We start from the raw sequence: 25,131 nt of genomic DNA on the forward strand, positions 1-25,131 counted from the left end.
AAAAACCGCTTATATTTTTATATTGTCCATAGTATGGATGTCAGTGGGGCCCATCAAATGTTTGGTTACCCATATTCTTCAAAATATCTTCTTTTGTGTTCAGCAGAAGAAAGAAATTCATACAGGTTTGGAACTACATGAGAGCGAGTAAATAATGACAGAATTTTCATTTTTGAGTGAAGTATCCCTTTAAGAACACTAGAAATTTAACAACATTGTTGAATTTATATTCCAATTCTGTAAAAAAACATCAATTTCTCATACTCTACATTATGCTGTAATCATATATTTGTAGCATTTGAAAGTAATGATTTTAGTGTTTAATATATTTAGACAAAATAGTATTGCATTTATCAATTATCAGCCATAATGTGAAAATAGATATTTTTTTTTATTTATAAATATTGTTTTTAGCACTGCAGAGCTGCATTCGACTTGTTTGTCCAACAATGGAAGATGGTGTAAAAGTATTTAGGAAAACTGTTTGGGAACAATCTATTTAATGGTGCTAATTACACATTTCACTATAATGTTCACCAAAGAATGGCTATAACTTGAGCTCAAGTAAACCAGATTCATGTAATACCCCATTTTACGCTAGCATTCTCAGTAATGACTGGCTCCAGATATGCTGTAATTTTGTTTGCTGTTTGGCAAACACTTTATTGAGAGCATTTGCCCTATATTCATGTTCCAAACAAAACCTACTGGTATAGCTGAAAAGTTAATCACATGGATGTGTGAGGGACTGATTGTCTATGTGTCAGAGTATGCCTACAGAACTGAAATGGGAAGTAAATGTGTCCATGACATACATTTCTTGTTTCCACATGTACAGCAAATTCTCACAGTTTCTACTTAAGAGTTCCTTTGAATACAAATGAAACACACAGGTGGGAATCTGATGGTCTTGACAGGTACAGGACAATTTCCATGAAGATATGGGCTATGTTTGGAATGGAATACTAGCATACTCTATACTGCCTGCTGTATATAGTATGTGAAATTATAAAATGCTGTACATTTCAAACAATAGTATGCTACTCTACAGTCATCTAGCGTATGGTCAATTAAAACTGTTGCGTCATATTTCTTAAAATAAATAATAAAAAAATATTTTAAAAATGAGCCGGAAAAAAAAAAATGCAGATATTTCTTCCGGTTTATGCATTGCTTTGTGGGACAGTGTGTATTTTGGCAAATGTAGTATATGTATTCTGGGTATCTGATAAATGTTCTGTATATTAGTATGAGTAGTATGGTAATATGCTGTTCCGAACATAGTTATAGAAAAATGTCAAGACAAAAAAGAAAATGCAAATTGAGAGCTTGAAGAATCAGACCGTAAAATATTCACAGTAAAATACAAAACTTAAAATACTACTCAGGAAATAACTTTACTATAATGGAATAAGGTCTTATTGCCAGACCATATTGGATATTGTGCACATACTTAAATATAAATTCACACACAGATTTAAAAAAATTAAAATAACATTAAAAAAAAAAAAAAAAAACTATGTAGTTCCCAGTTTGATACCGGTTACTGTGCTTTTATCCCTCATGGTCACCAGTTCTGTTTTAGTTCAGGCGTTTGTTTTGGACACCTCGTCCTAATCGGGGTCCTTAGCATCATCTCCAGTACTGGAGGAGTGGCTGCTGAGGTCAGCCACGCCCGACTCAAAATCGCTGCAGGTTGAAAGGTCATCAGGGTCACCGGTCTTGGGTTGGGCTGCTAGCTCTAGTGGCAGTGTGAAGGAAGGAGTGCGTTTCTCGCTTCTCGGGGTGGTGAAATAGTCCAGAGGGCTGCCGAGTTCACACTCGCTTGGAATTGGACGGCGGGCCCGTTCAGACAACTTCTTGGTCTTCTTCCTCTCCCCTGAAGTTTTCATCTCCTTCAGCTCGGCAAGTCTCTGTTTAGGTGAGTAAGTTTGAAGAGGTCAAAGTCTGTCAGTTTTACATCAGTGCAGCAAATTCAATACTATGGACTGTTTGAAATGGAACACTAGCATACTGTAAATGTCAGAATGAATCCCATCCCAGAGAGGGCGATGTCTACTTGGTGATGTGTTTTCAAATGCTTATGATACATATTGTGATATTTATGCATGCATGTGTATGCCTTGTCCAGCGTCCGTCTCCCGTGGTACCTCCTGGTGGGTGCTAAGCTCCTCCTCCAATTGTTGCGACTCCTCCCTTACTGCGTTCAGGCAATCGGCTGGAGACTGTGAAGTCAAACTTTTCTCTGCACGGCCGTACATCCCCTTCCAAAACCTAGAACATCATTTCCAGTTGATTAACCCTCAATTGCACAGTGTTACCCAACAAACCCATTTTATTCACTTTGCAAACACATAATAGGATGGTAATAAAATGGTTAATATTAAAGAGCGTCTGCATTTTTATTTAATTTCCGAAGCATATTAATGGATTCTTCAGCCATCAAAATGTGATTTGGATCTTCTTAGTGACTGAACAGAAAATTGCACATAATAGGGTAGGTTTTTTTTTACTTTTTATATAATAATTTTAGGCAAATTAGAGAAACTAAATTGTCTGTAGGTGTGAATGTGGATATATGAATATTTATTAAGCCATTTAGTCTGGCCTAAATTGTTTTTAATTTAATTGAAGTAAATGGTTAGGAAATTAGGTGCCAATTTTATTCAAATCTGTCATGTATAAGTTAGTCTAAAATCTATTTCACCAATGATAAGTGTACTACAATGGTTAGCATAACAATAGCATTGTTCTGTGCTGTTTTTACCAAGTAAAACTCATTTCTATCCATTGTCACACTGTGCCTCCAGGTAACATACCTAAAAAGGACCACCATTTAATTTTTAAAACCACTCTCTTCCTGAAACTCCACTGGAACTCACTCGAGGAGGCTTTTGATCAAGAACGTGGGTGTTTAAGGTCAAGTTCACACTTCTAAATCAATGTATCCCAAAGGTAAAACGTTATTTGTTAAACTCAAGCATATAGGCATCTTAAGATTGGATTAGCTTAAATCAAATCATTAAAAAGGGACAAAACACCCTAGTAATTACATCAAATGGTAGCACTTATAAGGCAACGCCTTTTTTCACCTTTAATATTTAAAGAAATCAACACATTTTTCTATTGCTACATTGGCTGAGAAAAAAAAAAAAAAAAAAACAACATTCATGAAAATGTCACTGCAAGCTCTTTTGTGTCCAATATAGTTTCATTTCACTTTCTCATTCCTACAGTGTGGCGCTTTGTCATCTGAACAAATTCAGAAGGAAGCATGACTATTGTACAACTTAAAGGGATAGTTCACCCTAAAATGAAAATTCTGACATCATTTAGTCACCCTCAAGTTGTTCCAAATCTGTAGGAATTTCTTCTGCTGAACGCAAAGGAAGAGACTTTCATAGTATGAAAAAAAAAAAAAAAAAAATACTAAAGGAAGTCAATGGTGCTCCACAGCTGTTTGGTTACTGACATTCTTCAAAATATTTTCCTTTGTGTTCAGCAGAAGAAAGAAATTCATACAGGTTTGGAACAACTTGAGGAGGAGTAAATGACAGAATTTTCATTTTTGGGTGAACTATCCCTTTAAGGGGATATGAAAGTTTAAATGATCATTTAAAGGCATCAAGGCCATTCAGATTGTGTTGACTTACTTGAAGCAGTAGGCAGTGGTGAGAGGTTTCAGAACTCCCTGTGTCTGGCTGTGGTCTGTCCTGTACAGAGGGTTTGTGTATTCGGTCCTGTTCTCCCACAGGTGTGGCCACAAACAGTGTGTTCGCTCTTGTAACCTGCATGGTGTACAAAGAGGGAGATTGAATAAGTAAACGAACACAAAGGTAATGAAACCAAGTGGGTCCAACAGTTACACTACCTTTTGTTTGAAACTTGATGCTATATCAAGGGCTTACCACAGCCATAACAAAAAATAAATCTGATCTCAACCTCAGTTTGAGTGCTGTATTGGTTACAACAAATATATTGAATATTCAGTTTAAACAGTATTGTCATTGAAGAGTTTTGGATATTTTTTGAGGAAGTATTGGCATGTTTGTCTGGTCCACTTTGCAGCTTATTCTGGGCAAGAACCAGCCACTTAGGTTAACTTTTGCTACGGTTAAGCCTGGTGTCCACAGTGCTCTGGAGTTGCGACCCTCGAAAACAAAGACATGTCCACATTCGGTCCCTGATTGGGTCTTCTGGATCATTGCGTATCCTGATTCATCAAGCCCCTATCATATGACCATTACACTACCAGAAGACGACATTAACAGACCAGCCTCGACGACCGTGTAAACAATAACATGGAGACGGAATTGCAAGCTTTGCTGACTTTGTTGTTCTTTTTAGCAGCTATTGTGCAGTTAAATAATACTGCATTTTATAATATTGACATGACTCCCAATCAACATTTTCGACCGCCATGGCCGCCTTGTAGTCGTTAGTTACTTTAAATAACAATTCCACAATGTCCACACAAAGACATCCTTGCTTTTCCTCACCATCATGCTCAATGTTGTACCAGCCGGTCTGTGACTAGTAACCAACTGCATAGTGAACACCCAACTTCCTGTTTACACTTGTACACACATGCCCAGTGTGCGTGAATGGTCATGTGACATGCGTTTTTGGTCGTGTAGTGTGGAGGGAGTTCTTTTCTGAAATGTGGTGGAAAGGCCAGTGCAGTATGGATGAGGATCGTTTTAATTTTAAAACACCATGTTAAAATGAAAACGCACTAGTGTGGACATAGCCTTAGACATGAAGAGACAATCTAAACAACATTTAAAGGGATGAACCATAGTTCTTGTTTTGCTTATTTCTAAGGCAGCTTCTCAGATAAGCCTCCACACCACGCACACATCTGGCCTAGTTTGTTGGTGTGTTCCACACAGTTAGCACTAGACAGACCTCCATTGGTAGCTTTTCGGCCGATTGAGCATATTGAATTGGCGGCTCCCATCTGGGATCACTGTTCTTGGCCGTTCAGCTTAGTGAACAAGAAGAAAAACAAATGGGATGGGATGCAGGTTGGCTGGTCCCCAGCTACACCAGCTCAGTTTTGCTTAAGAACAGTATGGCTGGTCCACCAGCTAGACTAACACTATACCAGCTCTTAAGATGTATTTTTCAGCTGAGTACTACTACCAGGTTCTGAAGTGTATATATAACACTTTACAATTCCAGGAGATCACAGGAGGAGTTGTGAATAGTAACACTGGTAGGTCACGTAAAAGTGACAACATAACGGATGTAGTATCTTAGAAAATCATTCATACTGCCCATTTTCATACTCCAATTTAACAGTTGTGAAATAAGCTTCAAAACAAACGTGGTACATATTAGACAATACACGATTTCGGACATAGCATTTGTTTACGATTTGTGTATAGCCACTATGGCTGGGACAATAAATCGATGCATCGTGAAATGAGAAATGATTCTGGATCGATTCTGCTATTTTCTGAATGCATTGCGATCCTCTCACAAATTGATTCTGAGCTTAGTTTTTAACAGCAGATGGCAAAGAAACAGCCGTACTCTGCATCCTTCCAATTCCTTACACACACCGCTTGAACCTTCTATAAAATAATCATTCATAAAGTCTGAAAATGTTGAAGCAAATTATAAGGGTGTTTGCAGTGGGCTGTTTACATTAATCTTGCATCATAAAAGTATTCTGAGGTGCAAGTACATTCTCAGACTCAGCTGAATGCACAAGCGCTCTTCAGCACTCTTCTTCATGAGCATTTGAGTGTGTGGTTAAAAACTAAGCTAATTGATTTGAGAGAGAACTGCGATGCATTCGGAAAATCTCAGAATCGATCCACGAATTGCGATGCATTGATTTATTATCCCAGCCACAGTCCTAGCTCTTTCGGTTTCCCATTTTGAATGATAAATACAGACCACAGCCATCTGCTGGTATGGAGAATTTTTTTCCTCTCACGCAGAATGTACTTAGTAGTTGGCCATTGGCTGTAGTCTTTGCAGTGTGTTCAAGTGCAAGTATTTGGTCCAGACGCAAGCAACATGAGTTTACACCACAGTTGGCTACTAGTTGTTTGATCTTGGTTTGTTGTGTCTGGGCCTTTAGGAGCCGTCATTATATCAATCCATCACCCTTAAAACATGATTTTCTTTTCTTGTGGACTGTTCATAAAACCTGTGCACCTGGACTCACAATAGCATCTGATTGGATCCTGCCATTTTGTGGGCAATTTGTCAGTAAATAGACTGTGGGCCATCTATACTAGTACATATGTAACCATCAGAGTTTGAAAAGTAATATATTTCTGTCAAAGCTGCAGTTAGCCTACATGCTCTGACACGTTGAACCGCAGGTGCTCATGCAGCTGGTGCGAGTACAACTCTGGCAAATTTTGCTGATCCTGCTCTCCCCTCTTCTCTTTCTACTATCCATATCCATAAAAGTGGCAAAATATGGTTGGTTTTCTTACTTTATGTCTCTCCTTTCTTTCTGGCAATTGCCGATGAAGTTCCCGTACTGGCAGGAGTAGATGTGTGTGTGTAGCTGTATGAGGAATCGCTCATTGAACTCAAACGCACAAGGGAACTGCTGCATCAACTGCCACACGCACTCCAGAAACTGGTCCATAACTGGGGAAACCTCCTTAGGGTCACCATCAAGATGAGAGTACCTGAATGTAGAAGATTTTATGGTAACACTTTATGATGACAGTCCACTTTAGACATTCTACTAATTATACATAACTTTGCAACTACATGTCAACTACCAGTCATTAGTTTTAGTAGACTGTCTGCTTGATATCTGCTAACACTTTATTTTGATGGTCCAAAAACAGACATTCTACTGACTATAAGTAACATTGCAAGTGCATGCCAACTTATTCTACTCACCCTAACCCTTATCTAACAGTCTAATACACTGAGAGTTACTTCACATGTAGATGCAAAGTTACTTATAGTTAGTATAATGTCTAAAATGGACTAAAGAAATAAAGTGTAACCGATTTTATTAATAAATGAAGACGAAATGTATTTATATAGTAGATGAAATAGTAGAAGTACGGAAGAGGATTAGGGCCAAGCAATAATAAAAAAATAAAACCATCTCGAGATTAAAGTTGGTAAATTGAGAAAAAACTCGTTAAATTTCAAGAAAAAAGTCGAGATAAAATGTTGAGAATAAACTCGTTAAATTACGAGAAAAATGTTAAATTTCGAGAAAAAAGTTGAGATAAAATGTTGAGAATAAACTCATTAAATTATGAGAAAAAAGTCGTTAAATTATGAGAACAAATTCGTTAAATTACGAATTTGTTCTCATAATTTAACGACTTTTTTTCTCATAATTTAACGACTTTCTCATAATTTAATGAGTTTATTCTCAACATTTTATCTCAACTTTTTTCTCGAAATTTAACGACTTTTTCTCATAATTTAACAAATTTGTTCTCATAATCTAACGAGTTTCTCGTAATTTAATGACTTTATTCTCAACATTTTATCTCGACTTTTTTCCTCGAAATTTAACGAGTTTTTTCTCGTAATTTAACGAGTTTATTCTCAACAATTTATTTAGACTTTTTTCTCGAAATGTAACAAGTTTTTTCGCGAAATTTAACAACTTTAATCTCGAAATGGTTTTATTTTTTTTATTATTGCTTGGCCCTAATCCTCTTCCGTATAGAAGTGATGACCAAGACATGCCAAGTTTGAATATGCACATTTCCAAAGACTTGTAATGATTTTTTGCCTATAGTCACTGTAAGCTTTTGCTATATATAAGCTATATATGTATATTGAAAATTTCTACCACCACAGGAACTTTCCCCAGGATCTAGGGACTTTGGGGTGGTACTCTGTGTGTTTCGACCACAGGGACCAGGGCCTAAATCAAGTTCTTGGTAAAAAATTTCCCCCTCAGAAAGTCCCTGCTCGCAAGAACTTTCGGGGGTGGGACTTGGGCGCTAAACATGCTGATTGGTTCACACAGCATTTTGATTGGTTGACTTCACTCAGCATTTTATTTCAAGCACCATTTTAAAGGTCTGATGAGGTGCATGCAGTAAGAGTTGTTTGCTATGCGAAGCAACAATGGAGTTTAAAAATTATGACCGATGGATTGACGACGACGAGGTTCAGGCTTTATTAAGCTTATATACATAGGATGAAATCCAGCGGGAACCTCAAAAGTCACACTCAGTCCTATGTTCACCAGACCAATTTTCATGGTACTTTAGACCACAAAGGAAACACAGACAGCAACAGGTCTGGGGAAAAAAAAAATGTTCCTGGGGAAAAAAAAGTTCCTAGGATAATTTCAGTGGAAACGAGGCTCTTGAATATTTCCTCATTTTGTGTCATAAGAATTTTCTTTTTTTTTGGATACCTGACCCTGTAGCATTTCATGTTTAGATTGTAGAGGTTCACCTTTTGCTAAGAGACACACGATCTAACTGTGTACTGCATGACTAATGGTTTAGTCACAGTATCTGTTATGGATTGAGTAATGAGGCCTTTCTGGTTTTGCATGTTATCCATTTACAAGTAGAGCTGTTCTTCAATTCAATCATGAAATCAATGAATTAGAAACAACTCTAAGTCCAACATGTGTGTCCAACATGTGAGTCCAGAAACGTGCAAATGAAAATAAAAAACACAAACCTGTGGGAAAACTTGTGTCCAAAGGATACCCAGTCCTTTTCAATCAGAACCTATAAGAAAGAAGACTTGTGTTTAAATACTGGAAAAATTAATTGTTACAAATTTAGTCTTTACAGATGATGTTAGATTAGCACTGTTTTGAAAATCAAAGCAAAATGGATCAATAATCAAACAAAGTTATTATTACCATCAGTCCCTTGATAGTTCTGTAGTATGGATCTAGTAGTACACTAGCCACCGAACAGGCCTGAGCTGTTCTGTCCCACCCATCTGAACAGTGCACTAGAACACTCACTCCATCCTCCGCCACTGCCTGTGGATACACATGGACAGAATAATACATTACATTGATTATGTCAATCATATGCTGTTCGTACTTAGGTTTTCTACTTAGGTAATCATGTTTTTTGGACATGTACCATCAATGAATTTCCATGATTTTTCCATGTCTTTTTTTTTTTTATATAAATCATCTTTTAAAAAAAAAAACTTTCTTAAAAAGTATTGCCTTTGCAATGAAGACTCCAGCATCTAGTACAGCTTTGATGTGTTTTAGCCACCCAGAGTTCTCCAGACCCCACAGGAAATCACTCATGGTGGGAGCTGCGAGATCACCAACTGCAACACATAGACAGAAAAGGTGCATTTTCTTATGGATAGCAAGTGGTCACCAGACAGGTATCTGCTGGTATAAGTGTAATAATGATTAATCCGTCTACCATCTATAAGCTTCTGTTGGCTGTTCCTCATGACATGGATGTTTTCTATGCCAATGAACTGCAGTTTTATGTTAGTGTAGTGGTCTTCATTCTCATAGCCCTTCCCTGCAGCACGATTAGCCATGGCATTCAGCTGAAAGTAGTTACAAACAGTGTTTCATAGTAACAATACTGCTAGTGTTTATTTTTATGCTAACACTTTACAATAAGGTTCATTAATTAACATTAGTTAATGTATTAACTAACATGAACTAACCATGAGCAATACATTTGTTACAGTATTTGTTAATCTTTGTTAACGTTAGTTAATAAAAATACAGCAGTTCATTGTTTGTTCATGTTAGTTCACAGTGCATTAACTAATGTTAACAAATACAACTCATTAATAAATGCTGTAGAAGTGCAGATCATTATTAGTTCATGTTAACTAATGTGGTTAACTAATGTTAACTAATTAACCTTATTGTAAAGTGTTACAATTATTATTTACACAATACCAACATTATGGTATACATATGGGTATAGTTATGGTATGGTACATTATGGTACAGTACATTACAGTGATGATTGAGGGGTGAGGGGCCTTAAATGTCATGAAAACATCACTATGCAAAAAAAAAAAAAAGAAAAAAAAAACTTAAATTTTCTTTAAGTTATATATACAAAGTCAACAATACGTCTGGATACAAATATCAATATATACTACCTTTCAAAAGTTTGGGGTCAGTAAGATTAAAAAACAAATTAAAAATGAATACTTTTATTCAGCAACAACACATTAAATTGATCAATAGTAACAGTAAAACATTGTTACAAAAGATTTCTATTTTAAATAAATGCCATCTTTTGAACTTTCTATTCATCAAATAATAATTGCACCAGTTTCCACAAAAATATTAAGCAGCACAACCATTTTCAACTATGATAAGAATTATTATACAAAAGAAATGTGACTTGATCACCCAATCAGCATATAAGAATTATTTCTGAAGGATCATGTGACAGTGAAGGCTGGAGTAGTAGAGTGGTGCAGGTATGACTCAGAACTCAGAAGGCTGATTCACCGCTGGTTCCTTCGAGATTTCCCATGGGTTTTAGAACCCCATTATAAAACACCATAGGAAAATCTCGAAGGAACCAGTGGTGAATTTGTCTTCCAGGTTCTACCTGCACCACTCTATGGCTGCTGAATTCAACTACAGGAATAAAATTACATTGAAAAATTTATTCAAATACACAAGATAATTTTTAATTGTAATTTGTAAAAATGTTACTGTTTTTACTGATCAAATAAATCTTAGCAACCCCAAAATTTTGAATGGTAGTATATAAACAGATGGATGGACCGATAGATAGATAAGAAAACTAAATCTCAACAGCTTGACCAACCTGTTTTTGTATGTGTTTGTTTCTAATTTCTCACCTTTGGCCTTGTGTCCACCACATACATGAACTCACTGACAGGGTTTGACTTCATAATGGCCTGCAGCATCTGCTCATCATCTGAGGAGCGTGCACTAAAACCAGTAAGAGGCTGACTGCTCCGACAGATTGATGCCTAGAAAAGCAATGGTGAGCATTTAAAGAGTGGTGAGGGGAAGATGACAACATTTAACATATTAAAGGTCCCATTTTTCGTGGTTTTTTGAAGCTTTGATTGTGTTTATAGTGTGCAATATAACATGTGTTCATGTTTCGCGTGTAAAAAAACACAGTATTTTTCACATAATTTACTTATCTGTATACCGCTGTTTCCACTGTCATAAAAACGGGCTGATGACTTCCTTGTTCTATGAAGTCCCTCCTTCAGAAATACGTAACGAGTTCTGATTGTGCCAGCGGTTCCTGTGTTGTGATTCGAACAGCAGCTTAGCGCTCCTTGCCCGGAAAGGTCACGCCTCTTACCATAACGTGGAGATGCACGCGCTCAGTGTTATTGTAAACATGTCTTTAATTTTACCCTATCAATTTGAGCCGGAATCAGACCCAGTGATTGGACTGCGGGATGAAAATAACAGCGTTTCGACGACATGGCGACAAACACACTCTACAAACACAACTCTTGTGTATTCCTGTGGGCGGAGGTTAGTCAAAAAACTGTTTTAGTGACGTCATTAAAGAAGGAAGTAGAGGGATGTAGTCCAAACTGGCCGTTCGATGTAGGCGACTTCTGTTAAATAAAATATCTCGTGGCATTGAACTTTGAGCTTTAAAATTTTACAGATTTTATTTATACTCTAACAACAACATTACACACTAACTAAAGTTTGAAACATGGGATCACGAAGAACGGGACCTTTAAGCTTAGTATAAAAAGTAAAAGCCTGCAAAGTGTTACACTTGCGTTTAAAGGAGTGTCATTATTTTTGCACTTACACTGGTGTCTCTGTGGTAGTAGGAGAGAACAGGAAGACGTCCTCGACTTCGGAACTTGGCACTGCCCACAATGACAGCTGGAGAGGCTGACTTTGGCACATACAACTCTGACGGGTAAGTGTCACACAACTGCCAATCAAAATATTCAGATTACAATTATTGTTTTACATTCTTGAGGTCAACAGTGGCCCTGTTTACTTATTATGCAAGATTCAGTGATTCATTTAAAAAAAAAAAAAAATCTAAATATTATAATTTGCTCTGCCTCTGAAACCTTCAGCTCTGAACTTGCCAAACAGTGACGCATGCTTTTGTAGAAGCTGTTTTTCCATGTGATTTCAATTACATTTTTTTTTTTTTTTACAAATCATGTTGACTAGCCATAAAAACTGCACTACCCATAATCCTGGTGAAAAATCCACCAATCAGAGGTGTCACTGTTACCATGGAAATGTAAATTGAGAAATAGCTTGATTACTACAAGAAAGGAAAGGAAGTAGTTTTGAAACTACATTAGGGTGAGTAAATGACAACATAATTTTAATTTTTAGGTGAACTATCCCTTTAAGTACATAGTCTTTTACCTTTGCTCAGTTTTCATATATATCATAAGCAGAAGAAAAATTGCACATATCACAATTTTGTAAGTGTAATTTAAGGTGTAAAACTTCAAACACTGATCTCTAAAATTTTGTGGAAAAGGAAATCATGTTTATTGACCCTGAGGATGAACAGGCATCTGAGCTCATACTGACTCTGTACTCATGATTGGCAGCTGTGGCATGCCAGAGGTTGCTGGGTATTCCCATTCGGCTGAATTCGGCCTTCAGGTCGATGAAGGCCCAGGCCTTTTCCCTTAACTCTTTATCCAGGTTGGGGTTAAAAGAGAAGCAAAACAGTTCTCCATAGCGCTCTGCAAAAGATAGAGAGACACACGTAAATGTTAATGAGTGTGTGAGTCCCATGAGGCGAAACTCACAAAGCTGTATAGAACTGTGCCCTGCATCTGACGTTGCCCAAATTTCACAGACGTTGTATTTCATAATGCACTGTGATGCAACAGCTAAGAGCTAGCATTGTCTAAGCAAAAAAGCCACAGTGTTCACTTTTCACAGAAGAAAATGCAAATGTATGGATCATTAATCATGGTTCGCCAAATCATATGCGAGTAAATTTGTTACATGACTTCTGATGGAGTCTTACAGCTGAAAAGACACCATAGTTTAAACATCTTTTTGACATCAGTAATGTACATCAGGGAGTTTTGTGTTTTATTTTTTTTAGTGTATTTACCTGATGGTGTTTTTGTTTGTGTATGACCCAGTGTAGAGCACTGACCATATGTCATGCCATGTGACTTTCTATTTTACCACATATATTATTATAGTGGTTATCACTACATTTTAAAGGGATAGTTCACCCAAAAATGAAAATTCTGTCATCATTTACTCCTCCTCAAGTTGCTCCAAATCTGTATGAATTTCTTTGTTCTGCTGTACACAAAGGAAGATATTTGGAAGAATGTTTGTAACCAAACAGATCTTCCCCCCATTGACTACCATAGTAGAAAAAAAAAAATACTATGGTAGTCAATGGGGGGCGAGATCTGCTTGGTGAAATGTATACAGGTTTGGAACAACTTGAGGGTGAGTAAATGATGACAGAATTTTCATTTTTTGGGTGAACTATCCCTTTAAGGGACAAAGCAGATTTTGGTCTTCAAGTAAATTGGTATATATTATCATTGTATAATGGTTATAAGTTGTAAAATGTACAGTTACAATACCTGAAACACTGTCATCATATTTTTTACTGTGAATTTCTGGCAAACAGATTTTTTTTACGTTACTATAAATTTAACAAGTTCTTCTTTACAGTGTACATTTTACTTACAACATACTTTCTGATCCTAAAAATCTAGAAGCACCCTAATTTTAATACTGAATTAAATGCTAAAAGATAAATGGAAGCCAATATGCATCCTGCATAGCCTATTCCATGATGTTTTAGATGAATTTTTTGCACCATGTTTAGTTTTAGCATTACATTTTTTGGAGTACCTACTTATAAAATGCATTTTACTTCACCTGGGCGTGAAAGACGGGTGAGGGAAGCCAGAACATCTACACAGTCCTTCTCTTGTGGGATCAGCAGTCTGTAAACATGGAAGTTCTTACATCGGATAATAAGAGGACTTCCTGATGGATTTGTGGGGAGTCTCTCCACAGTACTCATCAAACTGTGCAGAACCTAGCAGAGCAAGAGAGATCTTTAGTGGCCAGCCACAGAAATCTGGATTTATTTTTATATTTTTTGGACCTTCTTGTCTAGACATAAATATAGATATACAAATTCAGTACATACGTATACAGTAGATTCTAGACAGATTGACTTTCTGTGTTTAATTTAGATTCAGCCAAAAAAAAAAAAAAAGCAGCTAAAAAGCAGAATAAGGCGACAACAAATGCAGTTGATTATAGCAATTTATAGAAGACCAGTTAACATAGTGGATGTCTTGTGTCATTGTGGTTTAAACAATCAGGGTCATTTTTCAAGAGGAAGCTTGATTGTCTGCAAGGAAAGGTTTCGATTCCTACCCAGGTTTCTTTGCGGGCTTCTGAGTTCTCTACAAATATAGTGTGAGTAGAGGAGAGGTACAATGTTCCCACCGTAGACTTCCTGGGGGTCAGTCTATCAAACATTCGCACATTTTCCACCTGGAAAACAACATATAACCATTTCTATAAATACTACCAACCTTGTGATGCACATTATATGTTCTCAATTGAAAAAGAATATCCTACCCCACCAAAACATATAATGGCTCAGAAGGTCATTTAATGAGGAAATTAGGCATAGCTAGGACCATATGATCGATGTACTTGTCGATGTAGATTAATTTGCCCTTGATTACATTAAAAACGTAAAATATTATACTAAAGAGTATGCATTTAAAATTAAATGGCATCTGCTGACTCTCACGGTGTATCAGTAGTGCTCAGGCAGAACCATTATTCGGATCTTGTTACAATGCACTAGATGAAGGAAAATGGGGGCTGCATTGTGGCCTATCTTGGGCTTATTCTGTCAAACCATTTATTTTACAAAAGATTAATTTGGAAAACAAATATTATTATTTTTTCCCCCAGAGCATATGCTATTCAAAAAGAAAAAAATCTAGTAGATTTATGCTGTATTGCGAGCGATTATTAAATACCGGGTCGGCACATAAAGGACATCAGCAGTACCTTTGGTGTTCTGATGTGCTCCATTCTAGAGACGCCCGTCCAAATGATGCGCAGAAAATTAATCCCGACCGACCGGGGTATCGGCTCTTTTTCAGGTCAGAAGAACAGGGCAGGGCGTCGCATGTTGGTTAAAAGAACATCATTAGACAATGGGATGACCCGCAGGTGGTGTAATTCAAGCCATGGTTCTGGTCTAAGTGAAGAGATCCGCCGTGCGCTCAGACTGGTACACGGTGAACAACACAGAGCGCACACTACGAATCCTACTATGGCGACGGTTCGGTGTATGAATATTAACTACGTTGTGTGACGTTAGTCCAATAGTCCTCACTGATTGGTTGAAAGGCTGGCAATAATGGGTGGGGTCTAGTTAAATAGCCAATGAACGACTCTCACTTTGAGGAAAGTCGAGCGGTAGTGAATTTTACATAAGGCACGTTACTGGACGCTTTAGGAAGGTAACCAAGCAACGTCATACAGAACTATTTAATATTTATTGTCTAAATCCCTCGCTATAGTGGGATTCGTATTTCGCATTACCGTGGATTATTATACAAAAGCGCATGAGCAAGCATCTCGTCTGTATCCCTTGAAATTTATTAGCCCTTGAAATTAATGAAAAGAAGGGACAAGAATATAGATTATAGTTGTGTTTTGAGCGGCACTCTGTGTGGTTCCGAATAAAGATCTGTATCACTTGAATAGTTGTATTGATTGATGTTTATAATAGGATTTCAATGATTTACAGTGATTCGATCATTTAATTAAGATTTAAAGTTGATTTCCAGTCACCGGGTTACAGTGGGTGAGATGAGTCTCGCACTGTTTTGTTTTATCACGTGATTTCGAGCACGCAGACTTTTGTGCTGTTGCATTTGTACATTTTTGTTTTTGTAATAATATGCACCATATGTTTCACAATTTAACTTAAGCCATTTTACAACGGCCTTTTATCATATGATGCATTTCCAACATTAATTGCTTCTTTAATTTTATGATCACTCTTTTCATATGGAAAAAAACATCTTATTTTACGTGATTATAGCCTAAATGTTTTTTATTTCTGTAGATGCAACATTTGTCCAGAAGGTGGCGATAAATTACAGCCGTGTATAGTCATAAAGCAAGTTTATACAGATGCGCTCTGCATGTGGTTACGTTTTGTTGATGTTGTTTTTAATAATAATAATGTTTCTTTTAAATACGTAATTTTGAGAATTCGGTTAACTTTTTATAACTTTCATCAATAAGTCTTTAACGAATCAGTCGTTCGTGCATGGTATTTTTCCATTAAATAAACATTAAATAATCAGTTGGTGAGGTTATGCAATCTCTGTCCAGTCCTCTCATTCACTGATCAGTCAGAGGAGATGCTGGTTGTTTAAGTCCCTTTAAGTCTTTGTTTAAAATCAAAAGCTGTAGCCTATTGGTTTGTTTATATGACTCTGCACTGCAGTTTAACTCCTGCCAGTCAAATTTCTCCAATTTTATTCCTTAACCCACTATTATTATTGGACAACAAATCTGGTGACAGCTTCGGAAACTGGGACATCATATAGGCTAAACCAGGTTTATATAACTGACCTTCAGAGTCTGGTCCATCTGTGTTGCTTGATTATTATCGATTCTGTTAAATGTTTAATAGGCGTATATTTTCAACACCAACGTTTCTTGGACGTAAAATATATATATTTTTTCCCAATTGCAATTATAATCGAATTGAGATACAACGAAATAAAATGTAAAATGACAACTACGTACATTTTGAACACTTTGATTTTTAAAGTAGCCTATTAATTAATGGACTAACGTGTCAGCTGTTGTAGGCCTAACATTTACCACACTATATCACTGTATAATTATATAATTTTATGATTGTTTGTTTCTTTTATGAATATGAATCCATAAAGAGGTTTACATTAAATTTCTTTGACATGTACAATAAATTACAACAACAGTTTTACAGTATGTTTAAGTTTTATAACCTCATAGCAGACCAGGCTCGTGACGACAACGAGTGGGCGGGGCTAATACGCAAGCGATAATGTCAGTTGTTTGATTTCAGCAAATCAATGCAGAGATCAGCGCAGACAACGCGATTAATATTCATGAGCCCAACAAGCCTGTCAGACAGTCTCTACTGTATGTGAAGATTGTGAGGTAAGACGAGAACAAAAATAAAATAAGAATAATAAAAAGAAGTCAGTCGTTAGGTTAATGTTATTAAATAGATACAGAATTTATAGTTAACTGCTCTTAATGTATGACCTCACAAAGACCACAAAGTTTTGTTTAATTTTAGAAATATCCATTTTCAGACCTGCCTCAAACTTTCGTTGCTGCGTCGGGCTGGTCGACATAGGCAGTGTTTGCACTTTTCAGGCGAATCATCAACCAGTCAGTTTACTTAGTTGTCTCTGTAAATTAAGCTGAGAAAGGGTCTATGATCTGTAGGCAGTATTAAGAGAATACAGCAGCTGAGGTTCCAGTCATTTGATCTGCTGTAGGCCATGATGGACAACTTGCTGTGGCAGTATCTTTGCTTAAACAAGAGCTGTCAAGAAACAGAACATAGTTGCTTACTCCTGATCTTTGCTCGGTCCTCTTTTCTCACCATGTACAAAAAGCTGGATGTTTGAATTTCTCTTAAAAAACATCTTAATAACCCCAAAACCTGTAGAGTGTATCTGTATCCCTACTACTACTACTCATTATTTATTTATTTATTCATTAGAATGTTTGGTCTTCAGATGTATTCTCAGAATCAGACTCATATACTTGTATGTAGGGTGATTTGTTCCAGATAAAATTGTTGTGTCATACTGTAATTATTCAAGATTTAACAAACAGAGTAAATATTATTTTACCTTTTTTCTATATTTGACATGTGGCACCTGATTTGACTGGCCAGTATGAGGATGGTTGGGGAAAATATGTGACCTATCCATGCTATTTTTTAAAATTACAACTAAGGTTGATATACAGGTATTTGTAAGAAACATTAATCTCTATTATTGTCTATAGTATATCATACATTTTATATTTACGGTCTCCATCAAAATATACAGCTATCTGCAAAACAACCTAAATGATTTTATAAAACATTTTTTTGCAGAACAGGCCAGAAGAATGACCCCAATTTTGAACCAAATGACTCTTGCATGTCATTTTAACTTTTGGAAATTAAACATGTTCATATACATTTTAATTGTGCTCTAGATGATTTGTCATAAAGTGGCCCAACATACCTAAATTCACCCTATATACAGCTTCACTAAGTAAACAGGCCTTAACAATAATTTTAGTAATGGCTTTGCTTTTGTTGAGTAAATATTATTAGTAACTCCATCCGTTGAAGTCTGTGGTCAGGTTGAATGCCCATGTCCACAGGCCCCTGAGAGCGCTGGATGTTTCTATATAGGTTCTTAGTTTAATACAAAGAGCCTGGGAAACATTTGACCTGCTGCAGACTGCTGGAACATGTGCATGTGTGGTCAGGACAGTTTCCTTTCTATGTTTAAGCGAAGATAGATGCTGCTATTTCTTTACTGAATGCAGTAACCAAATACTTAATGTTAGAGATTGGACCTAAAGGAGTATTGGCCATGTATGTGTCAGGGGTGCGTGTAGTTTAAATCCCAAGGATGATGCGTGCTGCAGAATGAACAATGATAATAGACTTCAATTAACACAAAGAGCAATAACACTTCACAAGGACCATAAACATTAACACAGAACACTGAGCAGAGGAAACAGAGAGCTTATGAAGGGCTAGATGATTAATGGAACAGGGGACAGGCGTGAACTAATCAGAATTCATGACCGATAATGATAAACTCGAACACAGGCAAAAGACCGTGACAGTATGCACCTAGCTAGGTTATTTATATCTATCTCTTTAAAGAAGAACTAGCTATTGAATATGTGTGAGTGTGTTGGATGAGGGTGTTAAAATGCTTTGGACAGATAAAGAGTGAAATTAAAGCCCTGTTATCTAGACTGTTGGCTCCATCCATGCACCACAAACACACACCAATCATAAGTGAATCCAGGCTTGAAGTTTTAGCCTGACTGTAAAAACATTCTCAAACATTCATTCTGTTCGGTTGCAGAAAGCCACTTAAATAAAATTTTCCATTTAGTTTGATCTCTGCTGACATTTAATATATTAGGATAAGAATTATGAATTTACACTTATAAAGAATAAATCAACACATTTACAGTCCTACACTCTAAACAGTGCTATATAGCACTAAAAGTGGTTCTTGACTCATAATCATAGGGGAACCACTTTTGGTGCTATGTAGCACCATATCTTTAAAGGTGCTCTATAGCACCTTTGTCAAATGGTGCTATGTAGAACTCATAAGAGGTGCCATATCGCATTTTATTTCTTCAACAAAAATGGTGCTAAACAGCACCAACAGTGTGCCATATTCTGTACATGGCAGCGGTGCTATATAGCACCTCAGTCATCCCAAAGAACCAGTGAAGAACCAAGATTTGGTGCTATACAGCACTTAAAGGTGCCCTAGAATCAAAAATTGAATTTACCTTGGCATAGTTGAATAACAAGAGTTCAGTACATGGAAATGACATACAGTGAGTCTCAAACTCCATTGTTTCCTCCTTCTTGTGTACATCTCATTTGTTTAAAAGACCTCCGAAGAACAGGCGAATCTCAACATAACACCGACTGTTACGTAACAGTCGGGATCATTAATATGTACGCCCCCAATATTTGCATATGACAGCCCATGTTCAAGGCATTACACAAGCCAGTATTAACGTCTGGAGCAGCACAGCTGAATCATCATACTAGGTAAGCAAGCAAGAACAATAGCGAAAAATGGCAGTTGGAGCGATAATAACTGACATGATCCATGATAACATGATATTTTTAGTGATATTTGTAAATTGTCTGTATAAATGTATCGTTAGCATTTTGCTAATGTACTGTTAAATGTGGTTAAAGTTACCATCGTTTATTACTGTATTCACGAAGACAAGAGAGCCGTCGCTATTTTCATTTTTTAAACACTTGCAGTCTGTTTAATGCATAAACGCAACTTCATTCTTTATAAATCTCTCCAACAGTGTGTAATGTTAGGGGGGGGGCAGGGAGCGCGCGATTTAAAGGGGCCGCAGCCTGAATCATTGCAGTTAATGATGCCCCAAAATAGGTAGTTAAAAAAATAAATTAAAAAAAATCTATGGGGTATTTTGAGCTGAAACTTCACAGACACATTCAGGGGACACTTTAGACTTATATTACATCTTGTAAAAACTGGTTCTAGGGCACCTTTAAAGTGGTTTCCCTATGATTTTGAGCCAAAGAACCACTTTTAATACTATATAGCACCATTTTTTTAGAGTGTATACAGCACTTGTGCATGCTCAGTTGATTTTGACACACACACACACACACTATATATATATATATATAGAGAGAGAGAGAGAGAGAGAGAGAGAGAGAGAGTACATAGCTATCATATCAGCCCTCTCCCTGCTTTCTATTTACATTGGCCATGTGAAACAAATATATTTTCATTTTTATATTTTTATTTCTACTGGAATAAACTTGGCAAGAGATCTAGGGATGTTGATATATTATAAAAATAATGGGGGAAAAAAATATTTTTTTGAGTTTAATGCTCTTTGAGTTACAGTGTTACAGTTAATAGTGGTGTTTGATAAGCCAAAGTTCACGTCCATTGAGGATAAGCTGTTGGTTCCAAGTGAAAACTTTGTCCTCTACCACTGTCTGCTGGAACGCTGAATCATTCTTCCAAGTGAACCTGTTACTGGTTCACTGGAACTCTACAAACAAATCAAATTTATCTTTTACCTGATAAAATGACCTGGTCAAGCATTTATTGCACAACTATGACTCCTGTGTATGAGCTTGTGTAAATTTTTTTATGCAAATGTAGTGTTGTTAGTGTTGAATGAGAAAAGACTCAGAAACACACTGTTAATCTAAACAGAATTCTTTAAAAAAAAAAAAAAATCTATTGTTAGATGGACCTTAGTCTCTTTACAAGTGGCCTGCTTGTCATCTCTCAAAACAGTGCTGGAGAAATGAAAGGCAAACAGAAATGTCATTTTAACCGTCTATTTAAGCACACAGTTACAGAGCACTCTGATAACATGTACTGAATGTCAGCGGTTACAGCTGTGGTTATGGTTACTGGCTGGGGTTTGTGTGTATGTGTCGTTGTAGTTATGTGTTTTTCTACACATAATGTGTTATTCGTTAAAGTTTTTTTTTTCTTGCTGAATGACGTTGGTTCATTGTGAGCAAGACTATGTTTACGAGTGGAATAATAGCTAGTTGAACTAGTTATTAGTGAAGTAGTTGCTCTTAACATTTTTTTTTTTTTTGGTTTGTTTGTGAGTGTGTTTTGTCTCAGTGCATGTCAGCAGTGTTTTCCTGGCTTCTAATATGATAAGCTTGGCATGAATTCATGGAGTTTATCTGGAAAACCAGCTGTGAGACTGAAGATACCGTAGTCTATTATTGACCACTTGACCACAGTTCAGTGATAAGTCAGCTGTCTCACACCACTATTAAGCCAGAATATCATACTTGTTGGTGTGCTGTTTTAACTTGGGCCAATAAGCAAGCAACCAGAACACCCCAGCAGCAATATAGTATTGGGCTAAAACCATTCAGAACACTTAAAGGGTTAGTTCATCCAAAAGTGAAATTTCTGTCATTAAGTACTCACCCTTGTGTTGTTTCAAACACGTAAGACCTTCGTTCATCTTCGGAACACAAATTAAGATATTTTTGATGAAATACAAGAGTTTTTTTTTTTTTTAATCCCCCATAGAAAGCAACGTAAGTACCGTCATTATGAGTTGTGTTCTGACGTAGAACCTGGAAGCACTGAACATAAATGCCGTAGGAGAATGACAGGGTAGAGAAGACATTTTTTTATATATATATATTTTTTGTACGTTTGTTTGTTTTTGTGCACAAAAAGTATTCTCGTTGCTTCCTAACATTAAGGTTAAAAAGCTGTGGTCATATTGACTATTTTAACAATGACTTTACTATTTTTCTGGACCTTGAATGACAATTATTATGTTGCTTTCTATGGGGGATAAAAAAAAACTCTTGGATTTCATCAAAAATATCTTAATTTGTGTTCCAAAGATGAACGAAGGTCTTACGTGTTTGAAACAACACAAGGGTGAGTACTTAACGACAGAAATTTCACTTTTGGGTTAACTAACCCTTTAAACGTATTGCATAAGCAAAAGTTTAGTTTATTATACCTCAATGTTTATATCTCTTTAAAGCTGCAGTCTGCAACTTAGTCCGCAACTATTCTCAAATTATATAATGAGAATATACAACATGAATCCATTTTCCAAACCGTGCTTTTGTCTTATCCTGAATCATTATGGTACACTTATAATAAGTGTTTATATTTGGACTATTTTAGACCAGACTGGTAGGACTCGCCATAGACATACACGGAGAAAAGTAGCTCCGGCTAGAATGTTCCTGCGCAAGGCGCGTGCAGTTCTGTTTATTAACCGCTAGAGGGCCAAAAAACGCGGACAGCAGCTTTAAAGGTTCTCTAAGCGATCCTGAGCGGAGTAACTTCCTGTTGACGTTGAGTGTTGTCAAACAAAAAAGAGGCTAGCTAGACCCTCCCTCCGCCTCCTTTTACAGTGTGTTCAGGGGACGGGCAGCTAGCGGATAGTGAGGAGATGTTTGCTGTATGTGACAAAAAATGTTTTGGCCTAAAAACGCGTGACATTGCTTAGAGGACCTTTAACTATATAAGGCAGAGAAAAATTATGTATTTCTGTGTGATTTAATTTGCATCCCAATTCACGCACTTATGCACTATTCTATGCCGTTTTATAATGATGTGTTCACGCCATTTCGTAATTACCATAAATAAGAGATGACAACACATGACGCTGTAATTGGAGCACGTCCTTGGATTCGGACTTTTACATTTCTCTTGCACAAATAAATCTGCATTGGTTGCATGGTACAGCGGTCACATGGTACGAGCTGTAGCTCTCAGAAAATTACGAGTTGTACAATCACGTGAATGTTTTTTTACAAATCAGAATAGTTAAGGTAGAATGTGGTTGTGAACGCACCTTAAATAGTGTGAGTAGTGTGTTCACACAGAAAATCCCACAAAGAAAAAAATGCACTTTTAATACCTGGATGATGCACTTAATTAACTGAAAAAAACGAATTGTGGAATGTTGTGCACTTCATGCACTCAACACTAACAGACTCCAATGCTGAATGACAAAATAACCTAAAAAGTTCATACACTACATGGTTGTATACATAGTGCATAAGTGCATAGTGTATTAGTGCATAGTGTATAGTATGTCATTATAATATATAGACATATAGTCTTCAGAAGCAAATCTATAATACTATTGGCAAATAAAGTAGATTTTACAAGTAGACAGTAGCATTACAAATAAGGCCACCGAGTGAACTGACTTACCTTAAAAGTACTTTAGTACACTTTTTTTGTAATTTCTTCATAAATGCAGGAAAACTGTATGTAAGGATCATTAAGCAAAACTTGAGACTTTCATTATATTGACGAATTCATTTAAACCCAAATTGTTTTGTTTAAATTGTTTTGACCATGTTGAATATCACTATATTCTATATACATTACTATTTAAATGTTTGGGGTCGCCAAGTCTCACCAAGGCTGTGTTTATTTGAGTAAAAACAGTAATATTGTGAAATTACACAAATTACAGCCATTTGGTGCTTAAGAAACATTTTTCATTATTATCAATGTTGAAAATGGTTGTTCTGTTGTTATTATATTTTTGTGGAAACCATGATACGTTCAGGATTCTTTGATGAATAGAAAGTTCAAAAGAACAGCATTTATTTGAAATAGAAATCGTAAATTTCTTTACCGTCACTTTTGATCAATTTAATGCATTCTTGCTGCTAAAAAGTATTAATTTCATTTAAAAAAAAAAAATAATGGTACTGACCCCAAACTTTTGAATGGTACTGTACAAAAAAATAATACAATGACGATATGTTTGTGGTCATATCACACTCTTCAGAGGAGCTGTGAACTCAATGAACATGCATTCGGCTGGATTATCACTGTTAATCTGAGCAGATTTGTGTGGGCTTTTAATCTCCCATTTTGAGTTAAGACCAACTTTAGTGAAACTGGCACATTTTACATTGTCTTTTGTTTGTCATATCATTACCATCTCACTCTCTCTCTCTCATCCACCAGGTCTAATAAAACTGCACGGACAGACTCTTGGCTGCTTAGCAACCATGCATTCTGATAGACACAGGAGGGCCCCTTATTTCAACAGAAGTTGTAGCCAGGAGGAGGTAATCTGCCCACCCATACACGCACTCACACACACACACACACACACACACACACACACACATTCTTAGTCAGCAGTGAACTTCGTGCTTTATGACTCATTGTTTGCCGCGAAAACCCCAGCAGCCTTCAACAGTGTGTGTAATGAAAATCTTGGAGTTTTATTTGTAATTTGATTGTATTTTTATCTGATGTTCACATGTATGTCGCAGAGCAGGAAAAATTGTCCCTGCTGCTGCGTATGCTGGCATGGAGGGTTCTGGGTAAGGGGAGTAAAATGCATTCCAAGGCTACCTCGGAAAAGTCACTGGCTCTCTAACACATACGCACACAGAGAGACAATTCTGGTTGGTTACTGCGGCACGATTTGGCTGCAGCTAAAGACAGAGGGGAGGGGTCTCTCTCTCTATGAGTCTCCGCTCAGACTGAAACTGCGCTCTTGCAGTGCTTTTGCTGGCAGGATCACATGAAACAGGACATTCTGTCCGGGACGGGGTTACCTGTGGAAAATCTGTGTTTTAATAAGATGAAATGCACTCTAGGATTGATTCAAAACACTTGAAAAGCAGGTACGTTTTCTGTGTCATATGTAAATCATTAATTGAGTAGTTGCATGAGAGAGCCTCTAACTTTTCTTCAGATGTACGTATGAGAGGGATGGTTTTCAAGTCAGCTGAATCTTTTTCAATAACAATCACAGTCTAATAACTTATATTAGGATTGGAATGTAGATGTTTATACATTCTTGGAGCATTGCGTTTGTTCATATTG

General features: G+C 36.7%; 2 protein-coding genes across 5 annotated transcripts in view; one reads left to right on the forward strand and one right to left on the reverse strand.

Annotated features, from left to right (window-relative positions):
* Positions 1–629: 629 nt before the first annotated feature.
* mtmr7b (myotubularin related protein 7b) lies at positions 630–15,275 on the reverse strand. Of its 3 annotated transcripts, none has more exons than XM_048197438.1 (14): positions 14,993–15,275; positions 14,342–14,461; positions 13,832–13,994; positions 12,500–12,657; positions 11,745–11,873; positions 10,792–10,926; positions 9,369–9,501; positions 9,158–9,267; positions 8,837–8,962; positions 8,650–8,699; positions 6,459–6,659; positions 3,654–3,788; positions 2,123–2,274; positions 630–1,913 (listed from the first exon to the last, which is right to left on the reverse strand). In XM_048197438.1, exons 1-14 carry the CDS (start codon positions 15,014–15,016, stop codon positions 1,849–1,851), a joined length of 1,701 nt encoding a protein of 566 aa, XP_048053395.1. In that variant the 5' UTR covers positions 15,017–15,275; the 3' UTR covers positions 630–1,848. The 3 variants fall into 3 exon arrangements, 2 of the variants coding, with proteins under 2 accessions (XP_048053395.1, XP_048053394.1); XM_048197437.1 differs by having other exon boundaries at positions 2,151–2,274; positions 14,993–15,274; XR_007185874.1 differs by having other exon boundaries at positions 1,773–1,913; positions 2,015–2,274.
* A 1,841-nt stretch (positions 15,276–17,116) lies between these two features.
* mtus1b (microtubule associated tumor suppressor 1b) overlaps positions 17,117–25,131 on the forward strand; it is a 61,551-nt gene continuing 53,536 nt past the window's right edge. Inside the window, exons 1-2 of one of the 2 annotated variants that reach the window (XM_048197441.1) lie at positions 17,117–17,152; positions 24,259–24,362. The gene's annotated coding sequence lies outside the window, so the exon portion shown is untranslated. Of the gene's footprint in view, positions 17,153–24,258; positions 24,363–24,774; positions 24,930–25,131 lie in introns of those variants that run through there. The other variant, XM_048197440.1, reaches the window with a different exon arrangement.

The sequence above is a fragment of the Megalobrama amblycephala genome, linkage group LG7, assembly GCF_018812025.1.
Source record: "Megalobrama amblycephala isolate DHTTF-2021 linkage group LG7, ASM1881202v1, whole genome shotgun sequence".
Taxonomy (NCBI): Eukaryota; Metazoa; Chordata; class Actinopteri; order Cypriniformes; family Xenocyprididae; genus Megalobrama; species Megalobrama amblycephala.